General features: G+C 36.4%; 1 protein-coding gene and 1 long non-coding RNA gene across 2 annotated transcripts; both read right to left on the reverse strand.

Moving 5' to 3' along the window:
- Nucleotides 1-1,834: 1,834 nt before the first annotated feature.
- LOC128132044 (uncharacterized) lies at nt 1,835-2,644 on the reverse strand. Its single transcript, XR_008229974.1, has 3 exons — nt 2,247-2,644; nt 2,022-2,141; nt 1,835-1,932 (listed from the first exon to the last, which is right to left on the reverse strand). It is a non-coding gene; the product is annotated as an uncharacterized LOC128132044 (long non-coding RNA).
- Nucleotides 2,645-8,079: 5,435 nt separating this feature from the next.
- LOC128132195 (extensin-2-like) lies at nt 8,080-11,695 on the reverse strand. The gene is made up of 3 exons (XM_052768430.1): nt 10,938-11,695; nt 8,323-10,310; nt 8,080-8,215 (listed from the first exon to the last, which is right to left on the reverse strand). The coding sequence occupies exons 1-2, from the start codon at nt 11,653-11,655 to the stop codon at nt 8,359-8,361; spliced, it is 2,670 nt and encodes an 889-aa protein (XP_052624390.1). The 5' UTR covers nt 11,656-11,695; the 3' UTR covers nt 8,080-8,215; nt 8,323-8,358.
- Between the last annotated feature and the right edge of the window lie 3,235 nt (nt 11,696-14,930).

Here is a 14,930-nt window from a genome sequence, read left to right on the forward strand (position 1 = left end):
TGTAAGTGATGATTTGCTAGTATTTAGTCACAACAACAACCAATTATGGTATTTATTTGCCACATGAATTGTTTTTCATGTTGTCAATGTTTAACTTAGTCACAAAAAATTTAGAATAAACATCATTTTAAAACAACTGTCGACTCATAATTCTTGTATATTATGACTATTGTTAACCATTTAGCCACACGTTAAAAAATGATGTAAAGTAACCATTGTATAATTTTAGAGACATTGAAAACCTATAAAATATGGTAAAATTTATATTAAAGCCTCTTTAATTTAATATTTATTGTTACTTTTTCTACATTGTAGACACATCAAAATAATTTAAAGTAAAGTAACCAAGCCCAACAATATGAAACGAAAGCAAAATTCATTATTTGATACTAGTAATATTTGAAATCCAAATCCATACATTAAATTCCTAATTAAAATACCAAAAAAAAAATTGTCCTAATTTCAAGAATTTAAATAATGGTAAAAAAATCGAACACATCATAAACAAAAACCTAAACATAACTAGGCATTCTTCTTATTTTTATTGCTGCTTATATTCTTGAGAAGGGCATCAGATGATATGTAAGTTGGTTTCCTTTTCTTTGAGTTTTGATGTTGATGTTCTTGATGTGATATAATTTTTGGTACCTATAACAACATTGAAACTAAAAATGAGTTCATCAAAAACTTAGTATATTACTTTATGAAGAAAATAAAGTGTAATGCACAAAGTAGTGAACACAATTAAACAAACCTTTGACTCGGTTTGCACAAGGTATTTTGGCCATGGAACAAAACTTTTATATACATCCTCAACGTGTGAATTCTCCAGTTGTATGGGGTAGAAATGCATGTTTTATTACCACTTCATCAACAGAAACTTTATAGCAATCATCTTGTAGAGCAACTCCATGAATGAATTGCCTTTTTGATGATAAGTGAACAGTAGCATGAGCAACAATGTTCCTTTTATATAGATATCATAGACTATACTTTATTGGCTACAATGATAAGTAATATTCAACATGTAAAAAAAACTGACCAAGTGAAGGGGTTTATTTGGTGAAATTTTTGGTATTCAGGATTGATAGTGGCAGTCTTAGACTCAACAACTTTCCTGGTGGGTTTTGTATTTTCCTAATATAAAAATTTAAGACATATATGTAAAATTATATTTTAATATAAATGATAAATTAAAAGTATTTAAAATTGTAAAGTTATTATATACTACTGTTGCAGATTTCGTGGAAATCAATTGTGTATCGAGAGTTGCAGTTGCAGAGTTGGTTTGAACTTGTTTCTTGGTGGGTTTTGCAATAACCTAAATAAGTTAAAGTCCAAAGTGAAAAAACCAAAATTAGTACCAAAAAAAAGTATATCAACGATGATATTGTAAGATGATAACATACTGGTGTTACAGGTTTTGATGGTTCCTTGGTTTTGAGACTAATAGGAGTCGTTTCACTACTTTCAACGATCTTGTCACTTGAAATACCCTAGAAAATATAAAGAAACATGGAAAATGTCTAAAATAAATGCAATTTACAAGTAACATTTACAATAGATGTTGTTAATAAGATTACTTAGAACTGTATGAGACAGATTTGGAAAGTCAGCTCCTTTTGCTTTAAGAGGAGCCAAAACTAGCTTTAGTGTTTGATCTTGTTCATTAACCTTTGTAGACAAAGCCTTGAGTTCAACATCTTTTTTCTCAAGCTCAAGTTTTCCATTATGCAATGCAACTTTAAGATCTTTGATTTCTTCCTTAGATGATCCTTTATTGCGAGGAACATTGAAATATATGTTGTAAGTAACTCCTATGCCGACACCCTTTAAAAATCCGTCCGTTTCCTTGCCAAAAACTAAGGTCATGACATCCATGCCTGGTTCAACATTTACTTGTACTTCTTTTATCTGATTTTCTTGTTCCATCTAGCACACAAAATATTAATAATTATTGTCCTAACAAATTTGATTAAAATATTTACAGTAAAAGTAATAAAAAAGTTTATTGAAGTTACTAGTTTATCCGCCATAAGTTTAACATCTTCATCCTTAAATTCTCCTTTACTTTCATGTCCTTTACACCACATAATTTACCTTGGGGGCATTTCTTCCTTTGAAATCACTTTCTCTTCAATCTTGATAAAAAAAAAATTAAATTGTAAACAATATAAAGTAAAATTATGTTCAGTACATTGCTATGAAGGTAATATAATAGGATCATATAGCTAAAAAAAGCTTACCAACTTCCGCCTAAAAGTAGTATACCCCCCTCGTCCCATCCGATCAACATACTTTGACATCTTTCGCGCTTTGATAGTCTTTTGTGACACAACCTGTCAAAAAAAAAAAAAAAGATTTGTCATGCACTTTTTGGTAATTTTATGATAAATTAATGAAGAAGTTTTGGAAAAAAAGTTGTAACATTAAACTGTTCAGAATGCGTATATGTCATGAATTTGTTCCAATCATCTTTTTTTAGGAATTATTGCACGATATCGAACAGGGATTTCTCCAAGTTTTTTGGAATTGCCTAGATGTGGCTTGATGTAAGTTGCATACAATTTCCTTCTGAAGTTTCGTAGAAGGATACCAAGCCTTATTCATCACAAATTGTTTTTTCCAGTTTCATCAACTTCAAAATGGCGCTAAAATGAAACAATAATGAATTTGTTAGAATTTAATACATGATTTGTAATTAAAATATGAGACGCAGTTAAAAAATCTGAAATTTTTTTTTTACTGTAATCTCTTCCCAAATTTTTCATTCACTTCCGGTTTACTTTCTTCCAGCAAAGAGCATTTAATCCCACCTTCTCGCGGACAAGATCTCCCAAATAACTAACAAACAATGCATTATTCTACCCTGTAAACTTACCGAATTCATCAAACTTGACACGTTTTTTTCTACCACCAGAATTGACATACTCAGTCTTCAGCTTTGGCAATCGAGTCAGACCCCTCTTCGTAGGTGACCTTGTAGGAAGTGTGCTTTGGATTTTTTTTTCTTCCGAATCTGAATGACTATTATAGTCAATGTCCTTATTTTGACCATCTTCTGTGTCCAATTCATAAACTTGGGTTCCATCATCTTGCTCATATTCCATATCATAGGCGGGCATATCTTGATGTTGTTCCTTGTTCACCTCTATGATTCTTCTGTTGACATGAAACATATGAAATAAGTTTGATTATTTATATGTTAAATGAAAATGTATGAGTAACATATATTACATACAAAATTTCACATACACATTTCATCGAACGTTTGGTGTGCAACAAGCAAAGTAATATGAAGAATAAAAAATTTTCTTTTTTATGTATAATCCCTAATCAATACAATCAATAACATTGACATCATACACAAAGAATATACGTACATTAGAAATGCATGATGAATGTTGTCGAATGATGAACTGAATTATAATCCAACTGGGATATAGCCTAGAGAAAAACCATACAGTGGTTGAAAAAATCAAAGTCTTTTAAATATTACATTGTTAGTACGTCCTAAATTGAGGGTTGTTACCAAATTTATCGGAATTTCCTTGATCTGATGGATTGATCGTCATAGTTTTGGCGGTGAGATAGATGAATAATTCCCGCCTTGATTTGGAGCCAAAAACAAAATGGAAAAAAAATGTTTGCCTCTTATTATATTTGCTTAATTTTGATTGACGAATTCAAAAAAGTTCAAAATTTTAATCAGAAAGTGAACCCACACAATGAGAAGCATAAATTATGGTTTGGAAACACGTTTTGGTTTTTGAAACATTATTTCGAGTTACTTGATATTAATAGAAATGATACAAATTTGGTCCTTGTAAATTAACAATTTTACGTTAGGATACAACTATATGACTATTGGAAATAAAAAAATATTTAACATTTAATTATGTATATACAATTGGAAAATAGTATAATAAAACGAAAATAAGAATAAGGTTTAGTTAGCTTACTAATTTTTCTGTGTGAACACTTTGTTAAGATTTTTTATTTTATTTTAAATTATGTAAGAAAAAAATCCATACGCCTACTATAAACCCATTGTGGTCCTAAACCTGTAGCAACGCCCCTACCTAACATTGTAACGTTCAACACGTACCACCAACCGACCACCTGGAACCCATACACCTACTATAAACCCATTGTGGTCCTAAATCGTACCAACACCCCAACTTGACATTAGAACGATCAACCCGTACCACCAACTGATCACCTGGGACTAATACACCTACTATAAACCCATTGTGGTCCTAAACCCGTACCAACACCCCTACCTGACACTATAGCGATCAACTCGTACCATCAACCGACAACCTGGAATCCATACACATACTATAAACCCATTGTGGTCCTAAACCCGTACCAACACCCCTACCTGACATTGTAACGGTCAACCCGTACCACCAACCGACCACCTGGGACCCATACACCTACTATAAATCCATTGCGGTCCTAAACCTGTACCAACACCCCTACCTGACATTGTAACGATCAACCCATACCACCAACCGACCACCTAGGACCCATACACCTACTATAAGCCCGTTATGCTCCTCAATGCATACCAACACCCCTACCTGACATTGGAACGATTATCCCGTAACACCAACCGACCACCTGGGACCCATACACGTACTATAAACCCATTATGGTCCTAAACCCGTACCAACACCAATACCTGACAATGCAACGATCATCCCGTAACACTAACCGACCACTTGGGACCCATACACCTACTATAAGGCCATTGTAGTCCTAAAGTCATAGAACACACCTACCTGACATTGTAACGATAAACCCGTAGCACCAACCGGCCACCTGGAACCTCCAGTCACACTTTTTCAGTGATCTTTGTAGATTCTTTGGGTGAAGAAGGAGCTTTGAAGAGAGTAGAGTTGGAGTACAAGCTTTGAATCTGAGTTTCCTTATGGTTGGTGCATCATTTGGAGGTATCAAGCTCAAAGCTTTGTCATTGTTTTGATTTGTGCATATTGTGGTTCATTTTAGGGTTTATGTTCCAAAGCCTGAAACTTTATGAGTTTGTTGAAGTCAAGAGCATAATACCTGTCCCTTTAAGTGTCTCTAGTTGAGTGGACTCATTAAAATGGGATCTTGGACGTCAAGATCTTCCCATACATGATATATGAGAACTTTTGTGAGTAAGGAGTGAGTTTAGGAGTTTTAGACTTGCTTAGCTAAGCTAAGACTTAAAGTCAAAAACTTTATGGAGTATTAGCCTTAATTTAGTCCAGATCTGAGATTATATCTAAGGTCTTAACGGATTAAGACCAGGAGAGTGGGAAAAATAAGTTTGGGCCGTACACTAAGTGTACTCCCAGATACGACTAGATTAGCGTCGAAGTTTCCCGATGCATGCATGATAAAGTAGTACACCCAGCGTAAAGGGGTTGTACGCCATGTGATATTGCCATATGTATACATGTTTTTAGGCAATATTTACTTATATTTTTATTAATATTTTGGTTATTTGCATTGAATAATGGTACTTAGAAGGTTAAAATATATATTGCAGCCAAATAGAAGGCATTTTGAAGAAAAGGGAATAAAAGTGACAAAGCATGGAACTTTGGAGGCTTGAAGACTTAAAAGAATAAATGTCCATAAGAAAGCTCAACTCACGACGTGAATATTTAGGATTCACGATGTAATTACGAGTGTTCCAGAAGATCAACATTGCGGAGGAGGAATCCTTGTCAAACACGGATAATTACGTGCTTACGACGCCTGCGTACAAGCGTGGTGTTGACTTTTAGGGTTTGGTCAAATAGTGGAGTTTGGAGGCCATGGAAGGCTAAAATGGTCTTTTATCCTTTTGAAAATTAGTAGAGGATTTAGCCTAACATCTTTGGGGGTAGTTTATTAATTAGAGTTAATTACGATATATGTTAGGCAGAGGCTAGACTGGTGGTTCGAGTACGAGACATACTTGCTTTACTTACGAGGTGAGTCTTCTCACTATAATTACCTGGTAATAAAGTGTGACTGGAGGGTCTTATATGCTTATGTTAAGTTACGTGATATTATGCATTTGTCTTTGTGATTTATGTTGTATATTATTTTGTGATTTAGTGGTTAGGACCGGAGGGTCCAACCCGAGTTGTGAGACCGGACGGTCCTCACTAAGACACATGAACCAGAGGGTCTTTATGAGATATAGCCATGAGAGGCTAATTATTTTCGTGTGGTATTTTGGGGAACTCACTGTGCTTCTTGCTTACCGTGTTGTGTGATATGTGTTTCAGCTACTTCTCAGGATTGCGGGAAGGCGCCGACTTGATTGTACACACCAGTTAGAGATAATGATTTTGAGGATTCTGGGATTTTAATAAACATTTGTTGAATTGTGTTTCCACAACTTATACATTTTGTGGTCTCTTTGGAAATGTGATATTGAGTTATGTGATTTTAAAAATGAAAAATTTATTTGAAAATTTACAGTGTTATAGGATAGAATCCCACGCGTGGAAGCCGATGTGGCATCCAAAAGACTAGAGAACACCACCCTAAGGGTTGGTGGCTTTGGTGTGGCGTGAGTGCAAAGACTGGCCAAGATAGCCAATCAAAAATAATCAACAACAGTAACATGGCTTTCATCTATTTTCTTTTTAATTGTAGTTACATATATGGTCCCTAAAAATGTATCTTTGTTTCTCATTATACCCTTATATTTATCTTTAAATTAAATTAAGCTTTCGGCTCTCTCTCTCTCTCTCTCTCTATATATATATATATATATATATATATATATATATATATATATATATATATATATATATATGTTTTAAATTAAGTTTTTAATTAATTTAATCATAAAAAATTAAAAAAATAAAGAAAAAGATAATGGTGAAGTGGTGACCATTTCCTATGTGTAGTGGGTTGGTGGTGAAGTTGAAGTGGAGCAGAGGTGGCACCACTTTTTCGGTGGGTTGGTTGTGACCACTCCCCACAGCCTTAATGTGTATGTTTTTTACACACACTTTCCCAAGCAGTATGTACAAGATCATACACATTAAGTTTTTGAAAACTTATTTCAAAGTGCTATTAACAAGAATCTAAGGATCAGATACCATTGTTGGATAATAAGGTTTTCTTCTTCTTCATAAGAAAATAGTTAATTAAAAAGAAAACAAATAAGCATTTAAGTCAAGAACGTATATAATTAAACATTAGATCATGATTATTTCTATTAATAGAAACCCTAACCCTAAAAAGAGGTTGACGAAATGCCTTTAAGAAATGTGAATAAGATTGAGGAACTCAAAAAAGAGTCCTTTGATAGGATCATAACCCTTAGCCAGCAAACAAGCAAGAACCCTAGCATTGGAGACTTGAGAATTTTGACCACCAATAAACATGTGTTTTGTTTTCTTCAGGTTGTTGTTGCCCAAAGATGAGGAGAGGAAAAAGGGTGGATGACTTTATGGTTTTGAATAGACCCTTGAAACCCTTATGCATGCTCCTTTTATATAGTTGGTGGGAATATTATCATTTCTAAATTTGAATCAAGGATAAATTATCTTATTCATTAGTAATTATCCTTTAGAATTAACTATTATGTATTCAACTAATTTATAAAAATCTTCTAAGCATAATTATTTAGTTTCCACCAATTAATTTCTAAATATTAATTAACATTTTAAAAAATAGTAATTAATTACAATAACTGCCAATTATTTATAGACACTCATTAAATAATAAATTAATTCCCTTTTAATTTATTTGTCAATGTTTTTATCTTGGGTCAAGTGGGTAACCTATATAGGCTCATGTAATTAATTTGGATACCAATATGTTGTGTATTGGCCATATCTCCAAGAATATAAGAGTCCAAAAAATAAAATGAGAAGATTACCCCAATAATATATAAAAATAAAAAGAACCATCAGTTATCCTTTATACAATAGAAATAAGAAACATGAAAAAAAAAATATTAAAGCCACAACGCTCTTATCACCCTCTACGGGCGACAAACAATTGTACTTTTTTTTACGGTTCTAGTATGAGCTCTTTTTTCAAGGATAGGATGAACCACAAGGATGATGTGGAAAAGAAATATTTGTAACAAAAATATTGATTAAGTGAAGTGCATCATTTAGGAACTTATTGAAATGGGATGGTTGTGGATGAACAACTTTTAAAACATCCCCTAGAGGAACCTTCTTAATTAAACTCGTACTCAAAAAACCTACATAAATAAATATGATGCTGTTATGGATGTGTCATGTATTTAAAGATTTGTAATAATGTTGGGAATGTTTCATGATATCGAAAAAGAAATAAAAATATACTTACATGGTTGTATCTTGCAAACAACAAAGTTATGGGAGTCTAATAATTAGTTGGGGGTGGAGGAGAACCATAGATGTATACGGGCGGAAGAGGTGATTTTATTGGTGGAGGGGGAGATATGTAGTGGTAAGGAGGTGGTGGTGACTTAACCGGTGGTGGGGGTGATGTGTAATGGTATGGAGGTGGTGGAGATTTCATAGGTGGTGGAGGTGATGTGTAGTGGTAGGGTGGCGGTGACGACTTAACTGGTGGTGGGGGAGAGGTATAGTGGTAAGGTGGAGGTGGGGATTTAACTGGTGGTGGAGGTGATTTATAGTGGTATGGTGGTGGTGGGGACTTAACTGGTGGTGGTGGAGAGGTGTAGTGGTATGGAGGTGGTGGAGATTTCACAGGTGGTGGAGGTGATGTGTAGTGATATGGTGGTGGTGAGGACTTAACTGGTGGTGGAGGTGAAGAATAATGGTATGGTGGTGGTGGAGATTTAACTGGTGGAGGAGGCGATGTGTAGTGGTATGGTGGTGGTGGGGACTTAGTTGGTGGAGGAGGTGAGGTGTAATGGTATGGTGGTGGTGGGGTCTTAACTGGTGGTGGTGGTGAAGTGTAATGGTATGGAGGAGGTGGAGATTTCATGGGTGGTGGAGGTGATGTATAATGGTATGGTGGTGGTGGGGATTTAACCGGTGGTGGTGGTGATGTATAGTGGTATGGTGGTGGTGGTGACTTAATTGGTGGTGGAGGTGAGGTGTAGTGGTATGGGGGTGGTGGAGACTTCATGGGGGGTGGGGGTGATGTGTAGTGGTATGGTGGTGGAGGGGATTTTACCGGTGGAGGTGGTGAACTGTAATGGTACGGTGGGGGTGGTGATTTCATTGGTGGTGGTGGTGATGTGTAATGGTAAGGCGGTGGATGGGATTTTACAGGTGGGGGAGGTGAAGTGTAATGGTATGGTGGTGGTGGATATTTCACGGGTGGAGGTGGTGAAGTGTAGTGATATGGTGGGGGAGGCGATTTCACTGGTGGTGGAGGTGATGTATAGTGGTATGGAGGAGGTGGAGACTTAACAGGAGGTGGAGGCGATGTGTAATGGTATGGCGGTGGCGGAGATTTCACTGGTGGTGGAGGTGATGTGTAGTGATAAGGTGGGGGTGGTGACTTCACCGGTGGTGGAGGTGATGTGTAGTGATAAGGTGGGGGTGGTGACTTCACCGGTGGTGGTGGTGAAGTGTAATGGTATGGTGGTGGTGGAGATTTCACTGGTGGTGGTGGTGAAGTGTAATGGTAAGGTGGGGGTGGAGATTTAACCGATGGTGGAGGCGATTTGTAGTAGTATGGGGAAGGTGGTGATTTCTTAGGTGGTGGGGGTGATGTGTAGTGGTACTTGGGAGGAGTCTTCACTGGTGGTGGAGGGGAAGTGTAGTGGTATGGTGGTGGTGGAGATTTAACCGGTGGGGGAGGAGATGTGTAATGGTATGGGGGAGGTGGTGATTTCTTGGGTGGTGGGGGTGATGTGTAGTGGTATGGAGGAGGTGGTGATTTCTTAGGGGGTGGGGGTGAAGTGTAGTGATATATCGGAGGAGACTTAACGGGTGGAGGGGGAGACTTGTACAAGTAAGTGGGTGGCGGTGGTGGTGGAGATTTGTAATAATATGGAGAAGGAGTGGGCTCTGGTTTTGGCTTTGGCTTCTCACAAAGCGTAGAAGGAGTCTTAGGAGCATATGCAAATGGTTCGGCCTCAAGGACAACCTCATAAGCATTTTTGGATTTGACCTTTAGCACGGCACCCTTCAAACCACCATGAAGATTTGTTGGAATATTACATTTGGTTCCTTTTGGTGCCATATGAAGCTTAGCGGTACAAGCTTTTGCTCCTCCATACTTGGAATAGTCTAAACCGTCAACCGTAATTGCATATTTTCCATTGATCTTAGTCTTTCCATATGCAAAAATTTCTTTCTGGCCAATAGCCTTGCAAGTAATTTCGACAACAGCACCTTTTTCAACACAAATAAAAAAAAGTCAACTTCATGTATATTTTTTGGTCCACCTTTTGTAATATACCGGTTACTACAAAATTAAAACATGTTATGCTATGCATGATATGATTTCGGGTATAAATACTTAAATTAAATAAATATTATTAACTCTTATACAAAATAATCATAAATATATAACTTATAATGTAGCCTTTCATACAATGAATATGTTGAAACCTTAGCATGGTATCTTTATTTTTTTTTTTTTTTTTTTGAAGTATTATAATTTATATGGTAATGGGATAATAAGTAATCAATATATGATTATATGTCTTAACAAGTTAACTCAAAATTGAAATTTTAGAAAATTAAAGTTTCATTTTCTCGGAAATATACATATCTTTCATTTTGATGTTTTTTTTTTATATATATATTTTAAAATGCAAGATGGTAAACGAATAAAACCAAAAGATAAGATACATATTTTCTGAACATTAATTGTCTATACGTTTAAGTGTATCGTTAGGTAAAAGAGATGTGGAAAACCAGAAACATAGAACATGGGTCAACCATCAAAGAACATGCATACACATCAAGTCATATATATAAAACAGTTAAGGTAGTGCGAGAAACTAAAGTTTATACCTTTGAGGTGATGCTTGGCGTGTGATTGGATTGGGTATTTCCAGTCATAGCAGCTGTAGCAGTAAACTTTGCCCACGACCTTTACGATGAGTTTCCTGTGGTGAGGGTAAGGTACGGGGTAGTAGGATTTTGGTGGTGGTGGAGAACTATAGTAATAGTGTGGGGGAGACTTTGTTGGTGGCGGTGGGGATTTGTAGTAGTAAGGTGGTGGTGGAGAATGCACCGGTGGAGGTGGAGACTTGTAGTAGTATGGTGGTGGTGGTGACTTAACTGGCGGTGGTGGAGACTTGTACAAATATGGTGGTGGTGGAGAATGCACCGGTGGTGGTGGAGACTTGTATAAATATGGTGGTGGTGGTGAATGCACCGGTGGAGGTGGAGACTTGTACAAATATGGTGGTGGTGGAGAATGCACCGGTGGTGGTGGAGACTTGTATAAATATGGCGGTGGTGGTGAATGCACCGGTGGTGGTGGGGACTTGTAAAGATATGGTGGTGGTGGTGAATGCACCGGTGGTGGTGGGGACTTGTAAAGATATGACGGTGGTGGTGAATGCACAGGTGGTGGTGGAGACTTATACATATATGGTGGTGGTGGTGAAGAATAGATATAAGGATCAGCCGAGACGGCTATAAGGTTCGCAACACCAAAGACGGTTAATGCGATGACTATAGGCCATAAAGGGACCCTGAACGGGACACCGGTGGTAACTCTCATGGTTCACCGGTAGTTAGAGAGGATGGGGTTGAGGGAGAGAGGTTATGCTTTTGGATGTAAAGCTGAGAGGTATAAATAGCAACTAACACCAAAAGAATATGTCAGTAATTTGTATATTAAAACACTTGTCAACGCTTCCAAGGCCACTAGGCCACATTCATCTTTTTTTAGACGCTCGTTCTCAAGAGTTACTCGGACAATTATTTGGGTTGACATTAAATTTATTTTATCTCAAGCTTAGCTTTGAACTATTCAATAAACGAGCTTTATATATTTGACTTATTTTCGTTTCAGTATGGAGTCACTGCGAATCAGAGTATACACACCCTCATGTAGCTACTGTTGGTTACCTGGAGTCAAATGATAGACCATGATTCGATTTTACATTGTCGTAAAAATACTCAATATTTAAGGCATTTAAGGATTGAGACTACCGTGAAGGTTTGACCTTCATAAAGATAAAAATACCAAGAAATTTGAAGGGTATGGTTTCTGTGTCTATATTAAGTAATTATCATAATTCTTTTGTCTGTTTGGGTTTGTACTGGTGCATTTATTTATAAATTGAACTTTATTAAGTGCATATAGTTTAAATTGAAAAGGCATTGTTTGTATTTATCAACATAAACTTACAAACTCGATTGCTAACATTCTTACTGTTTACTGTAATGTTTCTATTGAATCTTACAATCAGATATGAAAGATAATGATAAAACCAACTTTAAAGCAAACAATTGATTAATGAATAAATAAAGTACCAGTTGCTTATTTCTCTTAGCTACTGAATAGTAGACCAAGGATAGAGCTATCCTGGGACTCTTTTCTAATTTTAACGAGGTTTCTTTTATAATTTAGTACTTTACCCTTCTGTAATATATCATATGTTAAAAAAGTTCCAAAATGTATATGATACATTTTATCACGTGGTAAAACTCCAAAACAAAAACCGTATAAAACATATAAATTAGAAAAGTAGGAAATAAATAACGTTGTTTCACATGTCAAATATATATTTATAATATTATCTTTCACATATATTTGGATGCTAATTAAACATAAGAAAACTTTAAGCTGTAAAAGTTGTGATGTACTACTGATAATACATCCTTACGGAGACTCCCATTTTTACTTACTTTCCTAACACATACAAAAAGTGATACTAATTATTTTAACTGAATTTATTTTTTAAAACCATGTGTCATGCTCCTGGTGTGTGGTGACACTTGAATGAATTTTCTTAATCATCTTTTTCTCAGTAAACCCAATTGGAGAGCATTAGTGCGATTGATACGATCAAACTAGGTGCAAGACTTGCACTCTTCGAGTGAGTGCCCGCTCCGGTAGAAGAGAAGGAAGAAACTATGAAATTACGGATAATACGTGAAGAAGGAGAAGAAGTTGTAATTGTATTACTTATCGATACAAAGAAAATACAAGGGTATTTATGGTACATATTCAGCTAACTATTGAGAGATAATAGGAATTATACAACAGAATTTGACTATGAAAAATACATGTGATAAATATGATAAAATAAGTTGATGTATATCGGATTATATCTCGATATGCCCCCGCAAGATGGACGATCCAGAGAGAAGACCAAACTTGGATATTAGATAATGAAAGCGTGGTCTTAGTAGGGCCGGGTTTGGTAAAAGCATCTGCCACACGGAGAGTGCCTTGTTCACCGAGTGAAAAACTGGGTTTGCTGTATATGAAGTTGCACTTAAGTTATCACAATAGATGGTAGGGATGATTTCCGATGAGTAACCAAGTTCTAATAGATGGTAGGGATGATTTCCGATGAGTAACCAAGTTCACTAAGTAAAGATGTAAGCCATTAAACTTTTGTGTCGTAGAAACAACTCTAAATTCAACTTCAGTAGAGCTTCTTGCAAGGGTACTTTGGTACTTTTGAGCTCCATCAGATAGGATAAGAGCCAAGATAGGTTATGTAACCGATGCTACTTCTGTAATTATCTTTGTCTCCAACCCAGTCCGCATCAGAGAATGTATGGAGTGTTAGTGGTGAGTTATGATGCAATACTATTCCGTGATATAGAGTGCCATGTAAGTATCATAATAAGTTTTTGATAGCTATCCAATGGAGAAAAGTTTGTCCATGCTAAAATTGTGTAAAGCGATTCATAGTCAATGAGATATCGGTTCTGGTTAAGGACAAGTATTGCAGTGCTCCAACTAGTGTACGATATTCAGTTGGAGAAGGGTGAAGTGAGCCACCTTTTAACGTGAGAGTTGTAGAAGCCGTTATTGGAGTGGAAATTGGTTTGCAATCACTCATATTGGATTTTGTGAGAATATCAAGGATATATTTACGTTGAGAAAAGAGAACACCATGAGAGTGAGGAATTACTTCAACACCTAAGAAGTATGAGAGAGTACCAAGATCCTTTAAAGAGAATTTGTTGTAAAGATGATTAACAAAATTTGAGAGATGAGTGGGAGATGACATGTCACAGTTATGTCATCCACGTAAACGAGGACAAGAAGAAGTGATGATTCAGTTTTGAGAATGAAGAGTGAGGGATCAAATATGGTGGGTTTGAAAGCAAGAGAAGTGAGATATGATTTTAGTTCAACATACCAGGCACGAGAAGTTTGGTGTAACTTCTAGATGGCTTTATTGAGTTTGCAAACATGGGTTGGAAGGTTAGATTTGACGAAACCAGGAGGTTGCGTCATGTATACATTTTCATGAAGGTGGCCTTGCAAAAAAATGTTATTGATGTCCAGTTGTCTAAGAGGCCAATTTTGAGAGATGGCTAAGGAAAGAACAAGACGTAGAGTTTTAGGTTTAAGGACTAGACTAAAGGTCTCTCTGTAATCGATTCGTGGACGTTGATGAAAACCCTTAGCAACAAGACGGGCTTTTAATCTATTAACGGAGCCATCTAGTTTGTATTTAGTTCGGTAAATCCAATTACAACCAATTAGATTTTGGGCTTGAGATGGTGGTATAAGTGACCATGTTTGATTTTTTTTGAAGTGCATTATACTCTTCTTGCATGGTAGAACGGCATGAAGGATTTTTGAGTGCTTGTGAAATAGTATTTGGTTCGGTGGGATATGGAGGTCCAGATGTGTATAGTTGAAAATCAGAGTTGGAGTATTTTGGGTTAGGTTTGGGATTGGGCAGAGTAGTCATTTTAGAATGGGGAGGAGTATCTTCGATGTTGAGAGGGGGAGGAGGAGGTTGGATAGGTGAAGGAGCGAGAGGAGATGGTGGGGATGCAGGGGAGGTTATGGCAAAGTAT

The sequence above is a fragment of the Lactuca sativa genome, chromosome 2 (genome assembly GCF_002870075.4).
Source record: "Lactuca sativa cultivar Salinas chromosome 2, Lsat_Salinas_v11, whole genome shotgun sequence".
Classification (NCBI taxonomy): domain Eukaryota; kingdom Viridiplantae; phylum Streptophyta; class Magnoliopsida; order Asterales; family Asteraceae; genus Lactuca; species Lactuca sativa.

Excerpts from the sequence above, each read along its gene's own strand:
- LOC128132195 (XM_052768430.1), bottom strand. The coding sequence starts at position 11,655 with ATGAGAGTTACCACCGGTGTCCCGTTCAGGGTCCCTTTATGGCCTATA. Across the intron at positions 10,311-10,937 it reads CGCCAAGCATCACCTCAAAG|GTGCTGTTGTCGAAATTACT; the intron begins GTATAAACTTTA and ends GTGTTGAAAAAG.